General features: G+C 41.7%; 1 protein-coding gene across 14 annotated transcripts in view; it reads right to left on the bottom strand.

Moving 5' to 3' along the window:
- RNF144A (ring finger protein 144A) overlaps positions 1–25,456 on the bottom strand; it is a 344,436-nt gene that overhangs the window by 167,944 nt on the left and 151,036 nt on the right. For 2 of the 14 annotated variants that reach the window (XR_010149207.1, XR_010149206.1), the window contains 2 exons: positions 22,106–22,350; positions 19,134–19,907 (listed from right to left, as the gene is read on the bottom strand). The exons of 5 other annotated variants lie outside the window; for them this stretch is intronic. Coding sequence is in view for 1 of the 9 variants with exons in the window: in XM_063789346.1 (XP_063645416.1) it covers positions 19,905–19,907 (3 nt within the window). In the remaining 8 variants the exon portion in view is untranslated. Of the gene's footprint in view, positions 1–19,133; positions 24,861–25,456 lie in introns of those variants that run through there. 7 more of the 14 variants (XR_010149204.1, XM_063789337.1, XM_063789335.1 and 4 more) reach the window with 7 other exon arrangements.

The following is a 25,456-nucleotide window of genomic DNA, read 5'->3' on the forward strand; positions in this document are numbered from 1 at the left end:
CTCACAGGGTTTCTTTGCTCATTGAGCTTTTCTCCTCTTTGCCCCACCCAAATGCACTCATCTCCATCCATGAAACTAAATGCTTTCACATGGAAAAATTCAGATAGGTCTCAAAGTATAAACTAATCTTCCCAGAGCTATGTTGCCAACCCAGATGTCTCCCCTGAAGCCTAGAATCTGAGTCAACTGGTCACTTTTCCACTTGGATATTCTGCAGCACCTTGAACTCCCTGGGGCAAACCTACACTTGCCAGCTTCCTGCTCCCTTAAAATACGCTCCATCTTCTGAGTCCTGCACACCAAGTGGAGGCCCCACCATCGTCCAGGTGCCCAGGACAGAAATGTGGGATTCATCATCAGTTAGTCACTATGTCCCACTGATTCTGCCTTCTAAGTGTATCCTGAAAGAACACACTTCCTTCCGTCACACAACCCCCTACTCAGGCCACTGGTATCTGCTCTGGATTATTGCTCAGCATCTATGTTAGTGTCACCGGCAGCGAATCTGTATCATACAGGTCTGCAGCAACCTCAATTCTTGCCTCCTCAGAAGAAAGAATTCAACTGAGGGGCACAAGGCAGAAGGAGAGAACAAGGCAAGTTTTAGAGCAGGAGTGAAAGTTGATTAAAAAGCTTTAGAGCAGGAACACAAGGAAGGAAAGTACACTTGGAAGAGGCCCAAGCAGGTAACTTGAAGGACAAGTGCAGGGTTTAACCTTTTGACTTGGGCTTGTATATGTTGGCATGCTTCCGTGGTCTTGTGTCCCTTCTCCCGATTCATCCCTTGGGGCGGGCTGTCTGCACACACAGTGGCCCGCCAGCAGTTGGGAGTGGAGCGTGTGCTATGTGTTTCCTGGAGCTGTATGCATGCTTATTTGAGGCATTCTTTCCTTACCAGACTAGCATTCCTACAGGAAGGTCATACAACAGTTAAACTCCATCGCTTTGCCTCTTAATGCACATGCTTGAGCTCACTCGCCCACTTCCTGAGATCTTATTGGGAAGCTGCTGATCACCAGTTTTAGGTGTTTTCGTTTTATTTGGAGACGGACTTTCCCTGGTGCCAGCTGTGACCAATTATTACTTTAGCGAGACACTTTACAACCGCCTGACCGTCACCTGACCGTCACCAGACACTCCTGGTGTGTGTGTGGGGAGCCCTCCCCTGCCCTGCTCATGCCTGACTAGCTACCTACTGTAACATTAGGACACGGCAGATGCAGTGATCAGAACCCTCAAGCCGCTGAGGTGAGCTTGTTGGACCCCCGTTCCAGAGACAGTGAGAGTTCCCAGCTCTCCCCCACATTTCCCTCCTGCAAATTTCGCTCAGCCGTGGTGGTCCTTCTTTTTCAGATTCACCTTGCGTTTCCCTCCATGCCACTCCAGGCCCTTCACCAGGCTGTGCTGCTGAGCATGTATGCACACACACACATGCACACACATACACGGACACACACACATGCACACACATGCACACATACACGTGTGCACATACACACACATGCACACACACGTGTGCACATACACACACATGCACACACACATGCACACACACACTCCACATAACAGCTAGGAAATGGGCACATCGGGGAACACGTCCCCACCGTCGCCTCCTCTCTCCCCTGCTTTCCTGTTTCTGGCTCAGGCCAGTGATTCCTCTCTAGGCCTCCTGGGGTGGGGGTGAAGGAACCAGTCTCAGTTCCCAGTTTAAGTGCGCTCAACACAGAAAAATTATTCCGAAAATCAAATAATGCTCCACAGAGGAGCCTGCCAGGTTTTATCCAGTTCCAAGAAAACAATGAGCATTAACATAAAATACAACTTCCTTGAACAGACACTCTGAATGGCCCACCGTGGGTTCCTATCCATTGTCCACATGCCTGCAGGTGCATAGAAGTTTGTGGAACATTTTACAAGATACTGGCCTCACTCTGCTGCTGCGAGGAGCATCTGTGGGAGCCCATTAGCCTTGGGTGATGCTCCCAAGCCCATGACACTGTCCTCCCAAGGCTGTCCTCCCAGTCCAAGAAGGATGCCTGCACTCCGTCCTGCTCACTCCTGTCCATTCCTGACCTGACGTGAGACAGAGAACAGAAGGATAAATACAGAGAAGGTTATAAGGACTTCCAGGGTCCACACACTATTTGGAATCCATTTCAGAAGTGCAGAACCTGAGATATACATGAAATACTCCTTTCAGCTCAATTAGCTCTACTCTCTCTTTAAAAATGTTTGCTAATGGGGTAGATCCAAAGTATTCACACCACGCAAAAAAGAAAGAAAAGAAAAGGAAGAGAGAGAAAGAGAGAATGAGGGAGGGGAAGGAAGTAAGGACAGGGTACCTGTAGGCTATGGATATGTAAATTAGCTTTTGGTGATCATTTCACAATATATACAAATATCAAGTTGTATACTTTTAATACATGCAAATGTTATTGGTCAGTTATACTTCAATGAAGCTGAAAAAATAAAACGAATTCATATTTAATTGTTGCAAATTTGAAATTTATAGACAGTATGAGAGAAAATACTTCTTATCATCAATGCTATCAGGCAAATACTGTTCCCATTTTATTACATAGATATCCAATATTTTTATATGATGGATATCACATATTTATTACAAAATAAAAAATAAAGGACATATTTTCTTTAAATGTTTCCCCATATCATTACAGTTGTCCATTTTACTTATGAATAATTTTAAAATAAATAAAATTAAAACTGCCCATATTTTCACCATCTAGACAATGTAACTTTTAATATTTCAGTATATTTTATTTTTTCCTTTTTTTTTTTTTTTTGAGACAGGGTCTCACCCTGTTGCCCATGTTGGAGTGCAGTGGCACAATCTTGGCTCACTGCAGCCTCAACCTCCTGGGCTCAAGCAATCCTCCCACCTCAGCCTCCCAAGTACCTGGGACCACAGATGTGTGCCACCACACCTGGATAATTTTTGTACTCTTTTGTAGATACTGAGTTTTACCATGTTGCCCAGGCTGGTCTCAAACTCCTGGGCTCAAGCGATACTCCTGCCTCAGCCTCCCAAAGTGATAACAGGCATGAGCCACGATGCCCAGCCAATATATTTCATTCTTAATATAGTTTGGTTGAAAATAAAACTACATACTATATTTCAAAAATATGCAACTCAGGATAAAAAAATCAATGTTAGGCATGAACATCATAAGTAAATGGCATGCCTATTCTTGGGGCTGAAACTATGCTTTGAGAGTAGCTTTGCAAACCATAGACACAAAATTTTGCCTTGAAAAATCTCTATCCACAGCTTTTTAAAATCTAAAAGCTGTGAGTGTAGCATCAGTAGGTTGTCAGGACAAAAAGATTTACAATATTTATTAATACACCTGCTGCTTCCTTTGAAAGTAAGCATCTCTAAGCTGAGTATTAATTATGAGGGAAGAGTCTTTCTATTTGGAAGAAAGATCCCAGAAGAGGATCATCTTTCTCACTGGACTGGCCACCATCCCTGTGGACAGAACTCAGGGGTAAGGACAGGAAGAGGGCAGTAGAATGGGAAGATGGTGAGGAAGCCTCCTGCATCCTCCTCCAGGGTCTCCGCATGGGTAGGGTGGGGACGAGGATAGCACCTATGGCCTGAGACTGCCCTGAGCGTGGACCTGGCAAATAAGCATTTGATAAACACACATCATTGTCATCATTATTTTGTGTTATCACAGAACCAGAAAGGACAAAAGTAACTGGGAAGGGCTGGTGAAGGTTCTCGGGGAGCCCAGGCTGGAGGTGACCTGTGGCCAGCTCCAGGCAGGTGGGGACCCTCCGAAGCAGGTCAGCCCTGAGTAAAACCCCAGCATTTGTCCCCGCAGGACATCAGCCAGCAGTGTGAAGTAATGCTGTCTTTTCTCTGGGGTGGCATCTGCAAAAACTCCCCCCTCTTTGTTAAGGACTGTCCTGAATGCTCCTACTCTCTCCTCGGAAGTTTCCAGCCTTAAAAAGCCATAGAGTCGGGCCTGGCAGCATCTTCCAGTCCTGCTCACGGAAGGTCCACCTTCCTCCTCCTCCTCCAGGGCCTTTGACCCTGCCTGCCTCGCAGACTGGGCAAGGCCAGGCTGACATGGAGTCTGTCCTTGTGAAGCCTGCACCACACCTTGCCTGGAGCAAAGTCAGCAGACTCCTGTGTGGGACTCAGAGGACTGGGGCCTCATTTATGGCAGGACCACAGGCTATTTAACCCTTCTGAGCCTGCATCTTCTCATTTATAAAATGAGAATAGTGGCCATTGCTACATGACAGGGCAGTTGGGAGCACTAAATAAAATACAGGCTCCCGACACCCAGCCTGGTCTCTGACCCAGGTGTGCACTTCCCTCCTTCCTCTTTCACCCTCGGCCCCCAAGAGACCAGCCCAGAGGAGCAGATGCCTGGTCCAAGGGAATGGGGGGCTTCCCTGCATCATCCCCAGGCAGAGCTCAGGGTCCAGCCCAGAGGGAGGCCAAGAGGAAGGAAGCCCCAAGCTCCTTTGTGTCCGCCCCAAGCTCCTTTGTGTCCGCACCACCTGCCCTTGGGGAAGTGCCCTGCAGACCCTCAGAGACAGAGAGGGCTCCTGCCTCTTTCCAGCATCATCCTAAAACACCCTGCAATATTTCTCTTACCAGGTCAGGGAAAGGGCCACAAGTCTGCGGGCTCGCTTTTCATCTCTTCATGGTGGCAGTAAAACCAAGAGCACACTTTGACTCTCCAATACCCTGAGTTACACAAGCCCAGGGATGGACAGGATTGAAATCCCCCCTTATTTACCGCACCCCTGCCCTCTCATTTCTCCCTCACTTTCATCACCCAGGGGCCTCGGCATACTCCAATGCTCCAGGTGACATCTGCATTCAGATCTTTAGAAAGTTGTAAGTGCCAAGTCTCCTGACTTTCTCGCCAGCATCACTTAGAAGTTGCCGTGCTCTTTCTCTCTCTAGATTAGAAAGTTTTTTGAGGACAACTTTTTAAAACTCTGGTAGAGGTTTTTAAAAAAAATGAGGGATTTACAATTAGATTCAGAAACTGGAAAAACGTCCTGGCTCAAAGGATCCCATTGACCCCCTGGGGGGCAGGAGCCAACATTCATCCTCCACCTTCCAGGCATAACTGTGGGCGACACAGCCTGGTTCCAGGGGCCTTCGCCTCTGGCCCAGGATCCAGCCTCCAAAGTCCGGAGGCCGTGAGCCCTGCCCTGCTCCGGAGCCCTGCCCCAGGCCTTTCCTCAGAAGCCGCCCAGCCTGCGGGGACTGCGGGGCCCTCATCAAGACAGCAGCCCAGCGGCCCCTCTGCATCCTGGGGCTGCAAGGGGCAGGAGCCAGGCCCACGTCAGAAGGTTGCTGAGCCCAAAGGAGAGACGCCAGGTCCTCCTCCACGCCCGGAGGGCCCACGAGCAACTAGAAATCCTGGGTAGAGGGCGGCAGGGCTCGGACTCCAGGAGCCAGAGACAGCTGGGGGCGGGGCTCCCCGCAGGGGCACAGGTGTGCCTGGGTTGCCGGCACGGGGCACAGGCCAGCGACCGCCCCTGTCAGACAGCGGAGGGCTCCAATGCAGCCAGCGCACACTCAGCTGTCAGAAGTCAGCGATCCGGTTAACTTTAACCCATTGCACTTCCTAGTGGTAGCTAAAGATACTGAATATCATCTTTACAAAGATTTCGTGTGCACACTGATCTCTTTTTCTACCTTTATGTTCATAGTGAAAAGCGCCTGCAACTGGGCTAACACCGCGCGCACACACACATGCACACATGCACACACGCGCGCACACACACATGCACACACCTCACTACCACAATCTAAAAACAGAAGCAACTGGCCAGAAACCTCCCGGTTCCTTCCACCTGAGTATGGGCTCCACCGCAGGCCCTTCTCACAGATGTGAGGCTGTTTCTCCAAGGAGGCAGCTCGTAACGAGGCTCCTGCCACAGCTCTCTGGAGGGTGCGTGCCAGCAATCCCTGGCCCGGCCAGAGGCCCTCACCTCCTGCCTCTGTTCCTCCACAGCAGGAAAGCAAGGAGGGCCGCAGATGGGCAGCTCTGACCGGCACCTCGGCTCCAGCGGGAGCCGCTGTGGGGAGCAGAGGCTTGAGCTGGATGCTCCCCGACTCTGTTCCTCCTGCTGTCAATTTCTTCATCCCTGGAGAGGGCGCCTCGGGGTTTCGGCTACAGGAACAAGACAGGAGCAAGTAGAACTGGGCGTTTGGATATTTCTGAGCCTATCTTGAGGGCAAGAACCCTGGGTGTGCTAGATTAAAAACTAATGCTAATCTACATCAATAGAAGGTTAATACTTTGAAACATTACTTGGGCAGCTTTTTACCCCAAACTTTAAAATGGGGCGCCTACGTATACCAGATCCTGGTAAAACAAGCAATTTCCAAGTCTGTGCCAGTGGGAAGTGCCACATGTTCTGCCTGCAAAGGATATTCCAAAGCCAATTGATCCATGAGAGGGTCTGATGAATCACACAGAAAGAAAAACGCATAACTTCATTAACCCATCATTTTCCAAATATATCTGACCATAAGTTTTCTCCTATGTCCCCGTCTCGTTTTATCTGGTGGAAGCCAAGGGCAATCTCTGCAGAATGCCTAGTACCCCATCATCAGATACTGCTGCCCCCGGAACCCAGTTTAAGACAGTTGGTTCCCAGGAAAAGGCCACACTGCCCCATGCTAGGACCAAGGTGGTCATTCTCCAGCTCCTTCCTCCATCACACTGCCCCTCGTTCCTCTAAAAAGTGCATTAGGCTACAGTCAAACTAACCAACTTGAAGTGTTCATGAATATTTTTAAACTTCTAAGTCTGCTAATATCTTTCTAACTGGCTTGTCCTCTTCAAATGCCACACGCCTGAATCGTATCCACGCTTCCTAGGCTTAGTTCCTACCTCCTTTCAGTGTAGCCCACCCAAACCTCCAGCCGTGGTACTCACTGCTTCCTTCTCTGTTACAGGCTCTCCTTGGGAGCCCGTAGCATCCTTGCTAGGCTCTGTCCTCCTTCCAAGAAACATGTGTGGCCTATTCGGAGAATCCCTGTAAGATACTATATAAGATGACTATCTGAAAGACACATAGTCATTAGATTACCTAGGATCAAATCAAAAGAAAAACATCTTAAAGGGAGCTAAAGGGAAGGGGCAGGTCACTTACAAAGGGAACCTTATCAGGTTAACAGCAGAACTTTTGGCAGAAACCTTGCAAACCAGAAGAGACTGGGGGCCAATTTTTAGCATCTTTAAAGAAAATAAATTTCAACCGAGAATTTCATATCTTGCAAAACTAAGTTTTATAAGAAAAATGAAAATAAAATAATTTTCAAACAAGCAAATACTAAGGGAATTCATTACCACTAAACCTGCCTTACAAGAGGTCCTAAAAGTAGTTCTAAACATGGAAATGAAAGAATGATACCTGCCACCACAAAAACACACTTAAGTACATATCCTATTGACACTATAAAGCAACTATACAACTAATTGTACACAACAACCAGCTAACAACACAATTACAAGATCAATTCCTCACTTATCAATATTGACCTTGAATGTAAATAAATGGGCTAAACATCCCACTTAAAAGGCACAGAGTGGCAAGTTGAACCAAGAAGCAAGACTCAGTTGTCTACTGTCTTCAAGAGACCCATTACACAAGTAACAACACCCATAGGCTCAAATTAAAGGGATGGAGAAATATCTATCAGGCAAATGCAAAACAATGATCAGGGGGTGCTCTTCTCATATCAGACAAAACAGATTTTTAAACCAACACTGATCAAATAGGGCAAAGAAGGACATTATATAATGTTGTTCAATTCAACATGAAGACCTACCTATCCTAAATATATGCACACCAAACATTGGAGCGCCCAGATTCATAAAACGAAGTATTAGAAATCTATAAAGAGATTTAGATAACCACATAATAGTAGTGGGAAACTTTATCACCCCACCGATGGTGTTAGACAGTTCATTGAGGCGAAATCTAGCAAAGACATTCTCATCTTAAACTCAACATTTGACCAATCAGACCTAGTAGACATCTAGAGAATGCTCCACCAAAGTATAATAGAATATGCATTCTTCTCATCTGCACATGGCACATACTTTAAGATTAACCACATATGGAGCCATAAAGCAAGTCATGACAAATTCAGAAAAATTAATATCATACCAACCACACTCTCAGACAGACCATAGTACAAGATAAATAGAAATCAATACAAAGGTGATCTCTCAAAGCCAAACAATTACGTGGAAGTTAAACAACCTACTCTAGAATGGCTTTTGGATAAAGAATAAAATTAAGACAGAAACAAAAAATTATTTGAAACTAAAGAAAACAAAGACACAACATATCAGATTCTTTGGGAAATAGATAAAGCAGTGTCAAGAGGAAAGTTTATTGCACTAAATGCCTATATCTAAAAAAATGCCTATATCTAAAAGATAGAAAGATCTCTAACAACCTAATGTTACACCTAGAGGAAATATAAAAACAAGAGCAAACCAACCCCAAGTCTAGCAGCAAAAAATAAATAACCGAAATCAGAGCTAATCTGAAATAAATTGAGATGCAAACATTAACACAAAAGATCCATGAAACCAAAGTTTGTTTTTTGAATGAATAAACAAGAGTAACAGACCACTAGCTAGATTAACGAAGAAAAAATTGATAAAATCAAAATAAATGCAATCAGAAATTACAAAAGTGACATTAGAACCAACCCCACAGAAATACAAAAAACCTTCAGAGACTTGTATGAACACTTCTATGCACACAAACTAGAAAAACTAGAAGAAATGGATAAATTCCTGGAAACACACAGCTTACTAGGATTGAACCAGGAAGAAACTGAAATCCTGATACCAATAACAGGTTTCAAAATTGAATTAGTAATAAAAAGGCTACCAACTAAAAGAAAGCCCAGGACTACAAGCATTCACAGCCAAATTTTAACAGATATACAAAGAAAAGTTAGTACCAATTCTACTGAAATTATTCCAAAAACACTGAGGAGAAGGGACTTCTCCTTAACTTATTCTACAAAGCCAGTATCATTCTGACACAAAAACCTAGCAGAGATACAACAATAACAAAAAAAAATCTTCAGGCCAATATCCCTGATGAATATAGACACAAAAATCCTCAACAAAATACTAGCAATCTGAAGCTAGCAGCACATCTAAAAGTTAATTCATAACAATGAAGTAGGCTTCATTACTGGGATTCAAGATTGGTTCAACATATGCAAATCAATAAATATGATTCAACACATAAACAGAATTTTTTTAAAAAATCATAATCTTAAGAGAGGTAGAAAAGGCTTTCAATAAAATTCAACATCCTTTCATGATAAAAAAAAACTCTCAAAAAATTAGACATTGAGGGAACATACCTTAAAATAATAAGAGCCATATATGACAAACCCACAGGCAACTTCTACTGAATTAGCAAAAGCTGGAAGCATTCCCCTTGAGAACTGGAACAAGACAAGGATTCCCACTCTCACCATTCCTATTCAACTAGTACTGGATGTCCTAGCCAGAACAATCAGGCAAGAGGAAGAAATAAAAGGCATCCAAATAGGAAGAGAGGAGGCAAAATTATCATTCTTCACAAATGATGGTTCTATACCTAGAAAACCCCACAGCCTCTGGCAAAAGGCTCCTAAAACTGATAAGACACTTCAGTAAATTTTCAGGATATAAAATCAATGCAGAAAAATTAATAATATTTCTATACACTAATAATATCCGAGCTGAGAGCCAAATCAAGAATGCAACCCCATTTACAATAGCCAAAGAATAGCCAAGAATAAAACACCTAGGAATACAGCTAATCAAGATAGCTATAATGAGAATTAAAATACACTGCTGAAAGAAATCAGAAAGATAGCTACAATGAGAATTAAAATACACTGCTGAAAGAAATCAGAGATGACACAAATAAATGGAAAAATATTTCATGTTAATGGATATGAAGAATTAATATTAATATGGCCATACTGCCCAAAGCAAGTTACAGATTCAATGTTACCAAATTACCAATGTCATTTTTCATAGAATTAGAAAAAAACTATCCTAAAATTCCTATGCAACAACAACAAAAAAGCCCAAGTTGCCAAAACAATCCTAAGCAAAAAGAGAAAAGCCAGAGGCACCTCACTACCTGACTTAAGACTATACCAAAAGAGTATGATGCTGGTAAAAAAAAAAAAAAAAGGAAAAACAAACAGACACATAGACCAACAAAACAGGATAGAGAACCTAGAAATAAAGCTGCATACCTGCAACCACTTGATCTTCGACAAAGTCGACAATAACAAGCAATGGGGAAAAGACTTTCAATTCAGTAAATGGTGTTAGGATAACTGGCTAGTAGTTATTGCAGAAGATTGAAATTGGATCCCTATCTTTCACCATATACAAAAGTCAACTCAAGATTAAATAAATATTTAAATAGAAGGCCTAAAATTATAAAAATGCTAGAAGAGAAACTAGGAAATAACATTATTGGCATTGACCTTGGAAAGTCTGATAACTGTGTGTCTTAGGGATGGTTGTCTTGTATCTTGCAGGGGTTCTCTGCATTTCTTGAGTTTGCATGTTGATCTCTCCACCAAGACTGGGGAATTTTTCATGGCCTATAGCCTCAAATATGTTTTTCAAGTTGCTTACTATCTTTTCTTCTCTCTCAGAAATGCCAGTGAGTCATAGGTTTGGTCTCTTTAAATAATCCCATATTTCTCAGAAGTTCTGTTTATTTTTTTTAATTTTTTTTTATTTTTGTCTGGGTTGACTTGAAAGACTGGACTTTGAGCTCTGAAATTCTTTCTTCAGTTTGCTCTATTATGTTGTTAAGACTTCCAATTTTATTTTGAAATTTCTGTAGTGATTTTTTCAATTCCAGAAGTTCAGCTTGGTTCTTTCTTAAAATGGCTATGTCATCTTTCAACTCTTGGATTACTTTACTGGGGTCCTTGGATTGGTTTTAACTTTCTCTTGAATCTCATTGAGCTTCCTTGTCATCCAGATTCTAAATTCTATGTCTGTCATTTTGGACATCTAAGTCTGGTTAGGATCCATTGCTGGGGAGCTAGTTCGATCCTTTGGAAGTAAGGAGACACTCTGACTTACTGAATTGCAAGGGTTCCTGCACTGGTTCCTCCTCAACTGAGAGGGCTGGTGTTTCTTTATCCTTTTGAAGTTGCTGTCATTTGGAAGGGTGTGTTGTTTTTATAGACAGTGTTGTATATTACGTATAGTCACTTGGCTTCATTTCTGGGTGCTTTCAGAGGACCAAGGCTCTGTATGGGTTCCTTAGTTGAGGCTAGTTTCCTGCATTGGTTTTCACCAGCAATGCGTGCTGGAGGAATTTATTTTTGTTTCGTGGTGTAATTCAGGCTGCGACACACTAGATGGCACTAGGCTCTTAGCACCTGTTTTGTATTTCAGTGCTTTCACAGCAGTGCTCTGAGGAGCGGGAAATGGAGGAGGAGGTGAGAGATGAACTCCCTCCTTGTGAAGTTCATTCACAAGCCTTGGAGGAGGCCCCTCTAATCACTGGCACTGCACCCACATTTCCTTAGCCCCAGCGCAGGCCCTTGCGGGCTGCACTGTCCACTCCCTTAGGTGTCGCCCAAGCCAATAGTTAGGTGACCAGGAGACCCACAACTCCCAGGGACCTGCTGGTCCTCTGTGCTCGGTGGAGTCAGAGTGGGTTGTGGGGAATGTCTGTGGGTGCAGGCACCAACTTTTTCTTTTTCATAGTCCCCTTTGAAGAATGTCATCTACCTTTTATGAATAAAGTTTTATTGGAACACAGACCCTCCTATTTGTTTACATATTGTCCATGACTCTTCCCTCTACAGAAGAGCTGCATATTTGCAACAGAAACTATATGGTCTGTAAAGCCTAAAATATTTACTGTCTAGCCCTTTACAGAAAAAGTCTGCCCAACTCTATTCTAGAGCATCATACCTTCCTTAACAACTCTCAGCAGATTTATATTAGTCAGCTCAGGATACCATAACAAAATACCACAAACTGGGTTTCTTAAACAGCATGAATTTATTTTCTCACAGTTCTGGCGGCTGAAAGTCCAAGATCAGGGTGCCAGCAGCATGGACGTCTGGTAAGGCACCTTTTCACTGTGTCCTCTTATGGCCATGACTCTGTGGATGTGCATGAAGAGTCACCTCCTTGGTGTCTCCTCCTCTTCTTTCAGAGACATCGACCTATCTGATTAGGACCCCACCCTATGACCTCACTTCACCTTACTTACCTCTTTAGGTTAATATCTCCAAATACAATCACATTGAAAAATGCAACTTCATCATATGAATTGGGCAGGAGGGGTGGACACAATTCTGTCTGTAACAAGAGTTTGCCACTTTGATATTTATTGTACCAATTTGCACAACAAATTTGAGAGTAGCCTTATTTCAGAAGATTGACAGATCTTTGAAGACTATAACTAAATATCTCATCCACTTCAAATAAATACACATATGTGAATAAAATATAATTTCGGCATATAAAATTTAAGTTTTTAGTTGTCACTTTAAAGCCACAGCATAAACAAGTCTGAAGCCAAGATTCCCTCATGCCCTCATTCTATCAATCTCCATTACACTAAGTAGTAACTGTTCTCATTTCTATCACCATAGACTAATTTTATCTGTTCTGTAACTTTATGTGAATCAAGCTTGTCCAACCAGTGGCCCGTAGGCCTCATGTGGCCCAGGATGGCTTTAAATGTGGCCCAACACAAATTCACAAACTTTCTTAAAACATGATGAGATTTTTAAATGATTTTTTTAGCTCATCAGCTATTGTTAGTGTTAGAGTATTTTATGTGTGGCCCAAGACAATTCTTCTTCCAATCTGGCCCAAGGAAGCCAAAAGACTGGACACCCCGATCTAAATGAAATCATGCAATACATACACTCTATTGCCTAGCTTTTTACAAACAAAAATACTTTTGAAATTTATCCATCTTGTTGTATATAGCAATGCTTCATCCTTGTTTTTGGAAAATACATTTCAATTTTTATATTGAATTTTTGTAATCATTGTCATTTTGACAAATATTTGGATTGTCAAAAAACTCAGACAGCTCTTGGCTGTTGGGAATAAAATTATTATGAATAGTCTTATTCAGTCTTTTTGTAAAAATATGTTTGTATGCATCTTGAGTAAATACCTAGGAGTGAACATCTTAGGTCCTAAGATAGGTTTTTGTGTAACTTTATGAGAAAACGGAACAACTTTCCAAGTAGGCTGTGTCATTTTACATTCCTAATACCAAGGTATGTAAGTTCAAGTTATTCCATATCCTCAGAAACATTATTCCATATCCTCAAAAACAGCCTGAGAAACAACCTCAGAAACAGCACTAAAGTGACATTTAGTGCTGTCAGGGTTTTTAAGGTTAATCTTTCTAGTGAATGTTTAATACTATTCCATTGTGGTTTTAATTTGCATTTTCTGGATGATTCATAACACAAACATATTTTCTTATATTTATTGGCTAATCATATATTTCCTTTCGTGATGTGGCTATAGAAAGAAGTCTTGTATCCACTTTTTAAATTGGGTTCGTTTCATTTCATTATTGACTCCCAGGAGTTCTTTATATATTTCAGATCAAAGCCTTTTGTCAGACACTATATGGCGAATGTTTTTTCCCACTCTATGGCTTGCTTTTTAATTTTCTTAATGGCATCCTGTCTTGGGTTTTAGGTTTCGTTATGACAAATCCAATTTATCAATCTTGTTCTCTTATGGCTGTTTTTGTGTCTTCTCAAAAATGAGTCCCTATTTACCTCAAGGTTACAAATATATTCTTCTATGTTTTCTTCTAGTAGCTTTTAAGTTAAATCTATGCTCTATCACGAATTAACTCTATTAGGATGTGAAGTAGTATCTAGGTTCAGATTTTCCCATGTACTTACCCAGTTACAGATCTATCTGTTGAGAACACTTTTCTGGGCTCTTTTGTTGAAAGCTTATTTATCCTACATATATGGGCCTACTTCGGGCCTCTGTATTCTGCTCTTTTGATCTATTTGTGCAAGGATTGAATTTTTTTTCTATAAAGGGCCAATGTGAGTAATCATGTTAGGTCTTGCAGGCCATAATGATCTGTGATTCAAATATTTAACTATGTTCTTATAGTGGGAAAGCAGTCATAGAAAACAGATAAACAAATGAGCATGGCTGTGTTCCAGTAAAACTTTCTTTGTGGACACAAATTTAACTTTCACATAATTTTTGAGTGCCATAAAATACGATTATTCTTTTGGTTTTGTCAAACTTTTAAAAATATAAAAAATATTCTTATCTCTGTAGAATATCAGGCAGTATGATACCAAGTAACGGCTTTATTTTGCCCACAGCCGTATTTTGCCAATCCTTGTTTTCAACATCCTTATTCCAAAACCATAATGTCTTCATTACTTTAGTTGTATAGGTGATCTTGAAACCAGTAGCGCAAGTCCTTCAACTTTGCTTTTTTCAAGATGGTTTTAGCTAGTCTATTACTTTTAATAGCAAAAACTGCAATTACTTTTGCATCAACCTAATAGATTATTTGCATTTTCATATAAACTTCAGAATCAACTTCTCAATGTCTACAAAAATGTCTGATGGGACTTTGGGAGTTCATTTAATCTACAGGACAATTTGGAGAGAAGTGATGTCATAACACCATTGAGTCCTTCAATTCATGAACACTGCATATGTCCTATTTATTTACTTAGCAATGGATTGAGATTTTCAAAGTAAAAATCTTACCCATATTTAGTTAAATATATTCCTAAGTATCTTGCATTTTTGATGAAATTAAAATGGACTCTTTAAAACTAATTTTTCAAATATTTGTTGCTAGTCCTCAATAAATTTTTATATATTGACTTGTATTCTACACATAGTTAAATTCATTTAGTACTTAGTAGTTTTGTGTGGATCTATTAGAATTTTCGAATTTTCTATATAAGTAAACATGTCATCCACAAAAATGCCAGATTTACATTCACCTATCCAAGTCTTCATGTCTTTTATTTCCCTTTTCTGCCTATTATCCTAATTTGGATTTCCAGTACTATGGAGGATAGAAATAGGAAGAGTGGATAATCTTGTCTTGTTCTCAGTGTTACAGAAAAAGGAGTCAGTAGCTCATTGTTATTTTTTATAGACATCCCTTAACAAACTGCCATGGTTTTCTTCTATTCATGGTTTAGTGAAAGTTCTTACACAAAACGAAGTTAACTTTTGTCAAAGATTTTCTTCAATACCTACTGAGATGATTATATGGTTTTTATTTTTTACTCTGTTACTATGGTGAATTATATTTCTTGTATATTTCTGGATTTGAATTACTAAATTTAATAAAATTTTTTGCATCTGTATTTATACAATATTACTTTATTGTAATTTTCCAAGTTTGGGTATCAGGGTTATGGTAGTCATAAAATAAAGCGAGTAGTTGTCACTTCATTTACTTTGAGTGACTTTGTTAGATTTTTTTAAAAAACATTCTTTAAATATTTGATGAAGTTTACCAGTGAAACCATCTGGGCCTAGAGATTTTGTTTTGTTTTGTTTGTTATGGAAGATTTTAAGTATAAATTCAGTTTCTTTAGGAAATATGGAGCTCTTAGAGTTTTCTATTCTTTGTCATGTATGATTACTTGTGTTTTTCAAGGAATTTTGCTATTTAATCTAGGTTATCAAATGCACTCATAATTCTGCTCACTTTTTAATGTCTAGGATATTTGTAGGAACATTACAAAATCTGTGTCATTCTTGATATTGGAAAGGCCAAATCTTTTTAACATTTCAAATATGTAAAGATCCCTCTGCTTTGTAGAGATAAACTGGAATGGCATTCAAGGCTTTCTGCTCATCCTGGTGCCCATCACATGCTACCTCCTTTAAAGTCACGTTCCCTGAACCACATCTATTCAGGAAGGGATGGATGGTGCTTCTTTGACTTTCCACAGCTTCTAAGAGATCTGACAGTTCCTACCATGTTGTATTAGTAGTAGTAGTTCATACCTTTCTTTTATATTGAATGAAAAGTTTCTTGCTAACTGTAACTTCAGAACCTGCTCTGGCTATAAAGCCTTAATTAGTAAGAAAGGGAGGCAGGTAGGCAGACAGGCAGGCAGGCAGGAAGTCAAAGGTGTTCGAGGGTAACTGTAATAGTTCACATTGCCCTCTATATAAGACAAACTTGCAGGGCTTTTTCAGCTTAAAAGCAATGCTGGGAAAAACACAGTAGTTCCAGAACAATGCTCAATTAAGGGGGGTTTTCATAGTGATAAGAATGGATTGTTAATAAAACATTTAAATTTTTTTGCTTACTATTTTATAACATCGGAATCACACATATGAATCAAGCCATCGGGATGTGCAAGCATTTTGGGGCAAGGAACTTTGTTTTCTTTGCCTACATTTAGGTGGATATGAGGAGAATGGACCTGCTTCCATGAATGGAATGCCTTTGTGACTTGCAAAGGCCTCCTTAGTCCCATGGGTTGACCACCATGTTTAAGCAGTGGGGTGGTAGCCCTTCCACCTGTGTTGGTAATAGTGGAATTATCTTACCTGTCATCATCTGAATTTATTCTTAGAGGTGAGACAGAAAAGAATCCACCCTGGTAGACAGTTCAACATCATACAGAGCCCCAGGGACCAGAGTTAATTTCTCCTAGGCTGCTTACCAAAAACATAGAGCAGGGGAAAGTCCTAGAACCAGTGTCATCACTATTCTGGAGATAAGAGTTCAAGACAAAAAAGGAGAGATTTGTTGTAAAGTATAAGAAGAGCATGAACAGAGATCTAGACATGAAAGTAAAAATTAAGTAAAGAGCCCACTGATAACACTCTAGATCCCCCAAAGAAATCAGGGAATGTTATGGTGAGATTCTTTCAGCACCCAGGGAGGGGAGGAGAGTAGGGAAGAGGCAAATACAGAGATATACTCCATATTCTCCACCTACTCTCAGCCCTGGCCTGAGTTGGCTTCTTCCCTCCTGCAGGTATCAAGTCCTGAGACTTCAGATTTTGGAGTGAGCCAAATCCAGCCACCTCTTCCTAACAATGTCATCTTGTGCAATTTTTCTTACAGTTTCTGACTCGGTTTCTCATCTCTCATTTTCAAGATGAAGCCCACTGCTCAGAGTTGAAGAAAGGATCTGAAATATCAAAGAGAAATTGCTTCACACAATAGGTGCCACCTAGAAGGTCTTCAGTAGAGAGTTGCTCCTAGTTTTTACTACAATGGGCCGTTCTAGTATTTGCTGGGGAGTACAGAGAGCAGGTGGGGGTGCCCGCCGGCCTGTTACAGCAGAGTACTTTTATCCCTTTCACAGGAGAGTCATTGGGAAACAGGACTGCAAGAGCGAGAAAATTCCAAGTATGTGTCATCGCTCTGTTGCCTCATGCAGCTGTTTCCATAGGGATACAATGGTGTTGTGTTGTTAAGGAAACTTGCTGTCAAGCAGCAACGCAAATAAAGCATTTAGTTTTATTAAGTTATATTACAATAATTATGGAAAATAATGGGCCCCAGATGTAATTTATTCAGTAGGGAAGGACAACCCCCTAGCTGTCCAATGGCTCCTGGAGCCAGAGAGATGGCACCCAGCATGCTGCAGTCTAGCCTCTCCCACTGACCACCTGAGCCTGCTGAAGCTGGCTTATATAAGGCTTTGGAAAGAGAAAGGGCTTTGGTTACTCTCTGGAAATCAGGAAAAACTGTTCCAAGATGTGTGTTAGAGAAGGTCAGGATCTCGTGTTTAATAAGCAGTTTTAGGCCTGAATTCTCTAAGGACAGTGTGTATGGGCCTGTTTTCCCCCAGTACATAGGGTCAGAGTCCTGCCAGCAATAGCCAAAACATGGTAGAATCAGTCAAGAGATCTAACAAAAGTGCTCTTGAAGGAAGAACTTCAGAGAAAGAAGTAAATTTTATGCTGAGAAATCATGATTCCACACTCTGGAGTGAGAACTCTAAACAGTTTACTCTGTGGTCACTTACTCATATTTCTACATAGATGGAAGGTCTCAGCCCTGGAGTTCTGGTCTACCTTTCCGCTCCTTTTTCTCCAAGGAACAGGTGGGGGTTCCTCATAAGTGCCAGGTCATTTCCCAATTAATTTACAAAGTATATTTGTTGGCAAATTGTCTCTGCCTGAAATCACCTTCATTCTTTTGTCTGATCAGTAAATACTTTATCTTTCACGATTCAGTTTAAACATTGGCTCCTCTGGGAAAATTCTGTCCCTCCACCACCATTATACTTACCATAAGAGGCTTATTCTATTATAACTCCTTATTCACAGGGTGATGAAACCATTCAGCATTAGTTTGCATGTCTCTTTATCATTACTATCCTATTGCGTTCTAAGCATTTGCTCACCCATCTTTCTCTGTCTTCTAGACCAGCTTCCGCAGGAATGAACCCAGAAAAAAGTCTACATCTGTATTTCCAGCACAGGGGCTGGCACACACTGAGTGCTGAACTGAACTGAACAGATGCTGTAAGCAAGAAAGAGTCAAATTTTGCAAGATTTTACTGAGGAGGAAGGCGCTACCTGAAAGCCAGGTATTGTATATGAGTTATTCTGCTGTCATAAACCATGACTGGCACTAGCTACAGGCACCCCTGCAGGATGTGCTTCCCCACAGCATGTCCCACAGGACATCCATGGCCAATGAACTGTTGCTAATTCACAATAACTCCTGAGATGTATGTGTTAGGATGGGTGATGCTACAGACCCCCCTGCCTCCCTGCATGCACTGTATACAGGGTTGTATGCACCCACTGGTGTGCCAAGTGGTTCAGAAACTGAGTTATGAACTAACTGGGAGTTATTCTTCTGATAATTGCTTACCTTGTGCTACTTTAAATTTTCTCTAATAATATTCAGGAGGACTTAGTACAACCACACTAATGGGGGTTCAAAAGGTTTTGTTTCATCTCCACAGTCTAGCTGAAATAGCATCCTATTGATTGGCAATATGTACCAGGAATCTTTAAAGTGTTTTTGGTCCCCTTTGAACCATCTATTCGCTTTCCGTGAAACTCCTAAGGTAGCAATCAGGCTAGCAAAAAATATAGTGTGGCAACAGAATCATTTATAATCCAAAAATGGGAAAACAACCAAGCCATATTTACAAATAATTTCTAGTAAAGTAAGAAATTGCAGTATCATTTTAGTACAAAATAGAAATCAATTATATTGACAATGAATTTCTTATACAGTAACACATATTTAATATTAGAAAAAAACTGTCAACCACACAGGCCATCTTCCCCTCAGCAAGCCCTAGGGAAAGGGCTTGGAGTTTTAAGCATGGACATCCAGGAAACTGCTCCATGTGCATACAGAAACACAGGGAGGCTCAATGCAGCATTGATTTTGCAATTAAGAAAAATTAGAAACAAATGTTCATCAAAACAGCATGATGTAATAATTATAGTTATTCACAACATACACAATAAGGAGCAGAGATTTTTCAAACTTTTTTGACCACAAAGTACAGTAAGAAACACATTTTACAGGGTGAACCAGTAATGGCAGATTACGCTTTCCAAGGAGGCCTCAACAATATGACCTGTTTCACATGTCCCCCCTTCCCCTTAGACTTGAGCAACCTTTGCAACTGGCTTGGTCAGTAGCATATAGTGGAAGTGATGCCATGTGTCTTTCAAGGCTGAATGTCTTAATCCATTTTCTGTTGCCATATAGAACACCTGAGACTGGGTAATTTATAAAAAATAGAGGTAATTTTACTCACAGTTCTGGAGGCTGAAAAGTCCAAGATCAGGTGGCTGCATCTGGTGAGAACCTTTCTGCTTTGTCATGACACGGCAGGAGGCATCATATCACTAAAACAGCAAATGTGCTATCTAAGGTCTTTCTTCCTCTTCTTATAAAACCATCAGTTCCATCATGGGGGCCCTGATGACCTTATCTATTTCTAATTGCCTCTTTAAAACCCCACTTCCAAACACCATCAACATATAAATTGAGAGATTTAGAGATTAAGTTTTCAACACACGAAATTTTGGGAGAGATGTTCAATCCATAGCACTGTGTCATAAAAATGCTAACACTTTAGCCTTATTAACCTGGAGCCCATCATGCTGGGAGGAAGCTCAAATTGGCCCATGAGAAGAGAACACTGTGTGTGGGGGGATGTTCCAGCTGATAGCCCAGCTGAGGCCCCAGCTGCCATTAATCATGAGACAGAAATAAAGATGCCTCCTGATGATTCTGGTGGGAGAGTGGGGTAGAAGAGGAAAGATGTCTTCCCAACATTTTATTATTCCCATCTGGGGCTGCAGATGTCATGGAGCAGAGGTGAGCCATCCACCATCCACACTGTGCCTTGCCCAACTTCTAATCTGTAGAATCCATGGGTATAAAAAAGTTTTGGGAAGGTTAGTAGCAATTGTACCTGGAATGCAAGTATTTGCAACAGAAATAAAACTTTTACTAATAATTCTTACCCTTAAAAAATTTCAAGTCATGCTATAGAAAAAAATTGAGAACCTCCTCTTCCATGTCATTCTTTGATCACTCAATCTCATCTCGTTCAAATAAATTCTAAAGATACAGGGATTCCTTCCTTCCCCCCCTCCTTCTTTCTTCCCTTCTCTCCTTCCTTTCTTCCATGCTTTTTTCCTTCCTTCCTTCCTTCCTTCCTTTTTTTCTTCCTTTCTTTTCTTCCACCTAGAAATACTCATTGTTCACCTCCTATGTTTCAGGTACTCTGCTCAGTGTGGGGACTCTAGGAGTGACATAGACACAGATGTTTCTGCTCCACAAAGCTTATAACCCAGATGGAAGGACAGACATATGAGTTTTAACTAATTTAATTCTTTATACAATAAAGAGGAGTACTAAGTGCATAGATCTTTTAAGGGCCCAGGGAAATATTTAAGACAACTACAACAAATTATTGACAACACAAAATTTTTAAAAGCTGTAAGTACAATTGAATGTTTTTTCAAATATCTACAAAAATAACATGTGTCAACTAGAAATCCATAACTTAATTTGCATGATTGTATATTAAGATTACATTTGGTATGGGCTATGGTTGCACTTACGTACGCTTGCTAGGGTGTAGGGTGAAGTTATATATAGCAGGTGTGTCAATAGGCTGGAAGGTGGGTAAATGGGTGGGTGGGTAGGCAGGCCCAGAACGAGCACAGTTTTTATCATGCCCTGGTGGTAAGTGTTATGAGAGGAAAGCTCTGGTGCCTGGAAATCCACTGACTTTTGTTTATGTGACACAAGCTGCCAAATTCCTGAAAACCAGGAACATACAACAGAGTCATTGTGATTTAATGTATTTCATGTGTCCTCTGTGCAAGGCATTGATATGGGCTCTGGAGAGTATTAGGCAGAATCACTCCTGCCCTCTGGAACTTGCAGTCTTATCTTGAGGATAGGGCAAGGGCTCTGTTCTAAAGTAACAGGATAGTCAAGTAAGGGGGATGATAAACGAACACACCCTGCTCTGTGAGAGTTAAAGGATGTGAGAACAAGAGAACTGGGGAATATGCTCAAAAAAGAGCTGATATTTGAAGTGGGCCTCCCCTATGCCCTTGCAGGCTGCACAGACCAGATGGAGGGCCTGGGTTGAAGAGCTAGCAGAATATTCTGAATTCACAGTGGTGTGACCCTACAAGGACCAATTTATATCTTCACCTCATGTATGGATTAAGATGTAAGGATTAAATAAGTTCACACATGGGATGTGCTTAGAACAGCGTCTGGCATAGCGTACATGCTTAACAAACATCAGCTTGTTATAATCTTTACTTTTCACTGAAATAACAACGGTTATTTAACACAGTCAATGGCCAGGCATCGGGTTCCTCTACTTGCATAGGCTAAGATTGCCAGACCTCATGAGGACACCTCATTATCTCCAGGGGTGACTTTGAGTTAACTTTAAAAATGATTCATTCCTTATTACCCATTCCTTAGGACTTTCTACTGCCCTCTTTCGGAAAATTATCATATATGTGTAAATCTATGATAAATATGAATATGAATCACACAGTGTTCTGACCTTATGTTGGCCTTCATACAAATATGAACATCACATCATTCCTGCCCTCCAGAGCCAATACTCAATTCCGGGGAGTGATAGACACATTTGTAATCCAGCATCAGAAAGTACAAAGCGGAGTGGTTTCCCAACAGCCAAATGTGGGGTGAGGAGGAGACTGAGAAAGGCTTCCCACAGGGGCTACTGCATGAGCTGGGTCTTGAAGGAGGAGTAGACCTTCCCAGGGATGGAGACAGGGTGGATCCCTAGGAAAGGAAACAGCCAGGTAAGGGCCTGAGTGGCGACAGGGTTCTTTGGGGAACTCAAAGTTGTCCGGTACGGCCAGGGTAGATGGGGTGGATCATAGACAGGTGAGGCTGGAGAAGTGGTGGAGAGTTCCAAGGAGTCTCATGGTACATATGGGACAGAGTGAAGTTCAAGGACAGGAAGGACAGGAAGCCACAAGGAGTGTAAGGCTGCAGATTCCAGATCAGATGCTAGTTCATTCTGGCCCATGACCCTGGCTTCAGCTCAGCCCATTTGAGGTAAACACTTGGATTCCAGTCAAGGAAATGCCTTTCTGGTCTTTCTGATTTTCTAGATTTTCTAGAATGTCTTCAAAATCCTGATCAAAGAGCACATGTCCCAAAGTTGGTTCATGCATTCATTCACTCATTCCACAAATATCTATTGTTTGCTTTGTACCTGACACCACTAAGCTCTAAGACTCAGTGATGGAGACGTTGCCATTGCCTTCAAACAGACACTAACTGGGGCGAGACAGGTAAATAAATCAGTAATATTCTGTGGCAGGATAAGTGAGAAAATAAAACAATATGCTCTGAAAAATGGAATGGGGTAGGAAGAGGAGAGACAGATGGCAGAAAAATTGAAGGAGGCCTTTTATAGAAGTGCATCAATTTCCTGAGGTTCCTGTGGGATTCTACAAGCCTGACAGGCAGTTCTTGATCAAGCTCTGGCTTCTCTTTGCTTAACAGTTCTTCCCTCCATTGATCTGTAAGCAGCAAAGAGAAACCAGGCCATACCTTCCACACTTTGCTTTGAAATTTCCTCTGTTAAACATCTGAGTCCATTGTTTACAAGTTCTACTTTCCACACACAGAAGGATGTGATTGAGCTAAGCCTTCTGCCATTCTATAGCAAAAATCATCTGTGCCCTCACTAGTAGCACCTGTAGCTTCCAAAGTCTACCAACAGTCTGCTCAAGGCAATCTGGGCTTTGTCTAGCATGTGGCTAAACATTTACCCAGCCTCTGCTCATTGCCCAATGCCAAAGCTACTTCCCCATTTTTAGGCATTTGTTACAGCAGCATCGAGCTACTATCATCCTACTTCCTACTGTCATTGAGCAGAATGACATGACAAAAAAGTCAGTAGGAACTGGCTTAGGCAACGTGGGGGATTGCCTAGGCAAATTCAAAATCCTTAGGGTGGGCTGGAGCCTGTTGAGTAGCAGCAGACACTGGAGTTCCAGGAGGAATTTCTTCCTTAGGAGAACTTCCCCTCTTTCTTCTTTTAAGGCCTTCAAGTGAAGTGGACCAAGCCTACCCAGAATATCAAAGATGGTCTTCATTTAAAGCAAACTGGTGGTAAATGTTAAATCACATCTACAAAATAGCTACAGAGCAACACCTAGATGACTGTTTTGTTGAGTGACTGGAGACCCTAGCCTCACCACATTGACATACAACACTATCACCAGAAGGGAATCCATTCAGCATCCCAAACCTTAAGAAGCACAGTGTAGGGAGGAGATTTATCTTGTAATTAGTAAATGCCAGGCCTCCTTCTTATACTTTACCCACAATGGTATTTACCTGTAATCATCACACAAATGTGATCACATAGGTGCTGCAATGAAACTGGAATTGAGAAATTGAGCCAAATGTAAATAACTCAGGCCAAGTCACACGGCTGGGAAGTAGTGAGGCTGTGATGTGAAATTACACTGTCTGACTACAATGTTTTTGCCCTAAGACCTTGTCCAAGGAAGGAGCGTGCTGCTGGCCCATGCTTTGTCCCTGACCATCAAGCACATAAGAAACTCTGCAGTGCCTCCCATGCTAGGGAAATCCAAGCCACTGCCCATTGCGTTTCTGCCTAACCACACATCTGCAGCTGGCTCTGTGTCAGTTTCCCAGGGCTTCTGTAAAAAAGTCACAGCAAAGGCCAGGCGCGGTGGCTCATGCCTGTAATCCCTGGACTTTGGGAGGCCGAGGAGGGTGGAGCACATGAGGTCAGGAGTTCGAGGCCAGCCTGGCCAACATGGTGAAACTCCGTCTCTACTAAAAATACAAAAAATTAGCCTGGCATGGTGGCATGCTCCTGTAATCCCAGCTACTTGGGAGGCTGAGGCGGGAGAATCGCTTGAACCTGGGAGATGGAGGTTGTAGTGATCTGAGATCATGCCACTGCACTCCAACTTGGGTGACAGAGTGAGACTCCATCTCAAAAAAAAAACAAAAACAAAAAAAACAAAACTCAGAAAAGCAATCTCAAAACAATAGAAATGTATTGGCGCACAGTTCTGGAGGCTGGAAGTCCAGGGTCAGGGTGTTCCTCAGGGCAGCACTCCTGAAACCGCTCAGAATCTTTCTTGGCTTCTCCCTAGCTTCTGGTGGTTGTTGGCAATCGCGGAACTTTTTTGGCTTGGGCACATGACTTCAATTGTTACCTCCTCCATCGTATGGCGTGCTCTCAGTGCATCTCTGTTTTTACATAGCACTTGCCTCTGGGTGTATGTGTCCAGATCTCCCTAATGTTATAAAGACAGCGGTCATTGGATTAATGGCCTTTCTAATCCAGTATAACCTCATCCTAACTTGATTATATCTGCAAACACTCTCTATTTCCAAATAAGGTTACATTCACATGTACTGGGAGGGGGGACTTCAACATAACTTTTGGAGGGACACAATTTAATCCCCAACAGGCTCATACTAGTAGTAGAAAGCTAGCCTCTTCAAAGCAGTCACAGTGTTTTCCTTTGACCTCATGCTGTTCTTTATACAAAAAGCTCCATTTCTCAGACTGGGCAACATGGCAAAACCCCTTCTCTACAAAAAATACAAAAATTGGCTGGGTGTGGTGGCACAAGCCTGTAGTCACAGCTACTCGGGAGGCTGAGATGGGAGGATTACCTGGGTCCAGAGAGGTCAAACCTACAGTAAGCTGTGATAGCACCACTGTACTATAGACTGGGTAACAGAGTCAAACACTGTCTCAAAAAGATTAAAAAATAAAGAGAGAGAGAGAGAAGAAAAGCTCCATTTTACTAATTCTGCTGAATGTGGCCTTTGGAGTTTTATTTTTCTAGAAGTCTCCTAGAGTCTCAAAGTTCAGTCTGGTTAA

This window comes from Pan troglodytes, chromosome 12, assembly GCF_028858775.2.
Source record: "Pan troglodytes isolate AG18354 chromosome 12, NHGRI_mPanTro3-v2.0_pri, whole genome shotgun sequence".
NCBI classification, from domain to species: Eukaryota; Metazoa; Chordata; class Mammalia; order Primates; family Hominidae; genus Pan; species Pan troglodytes.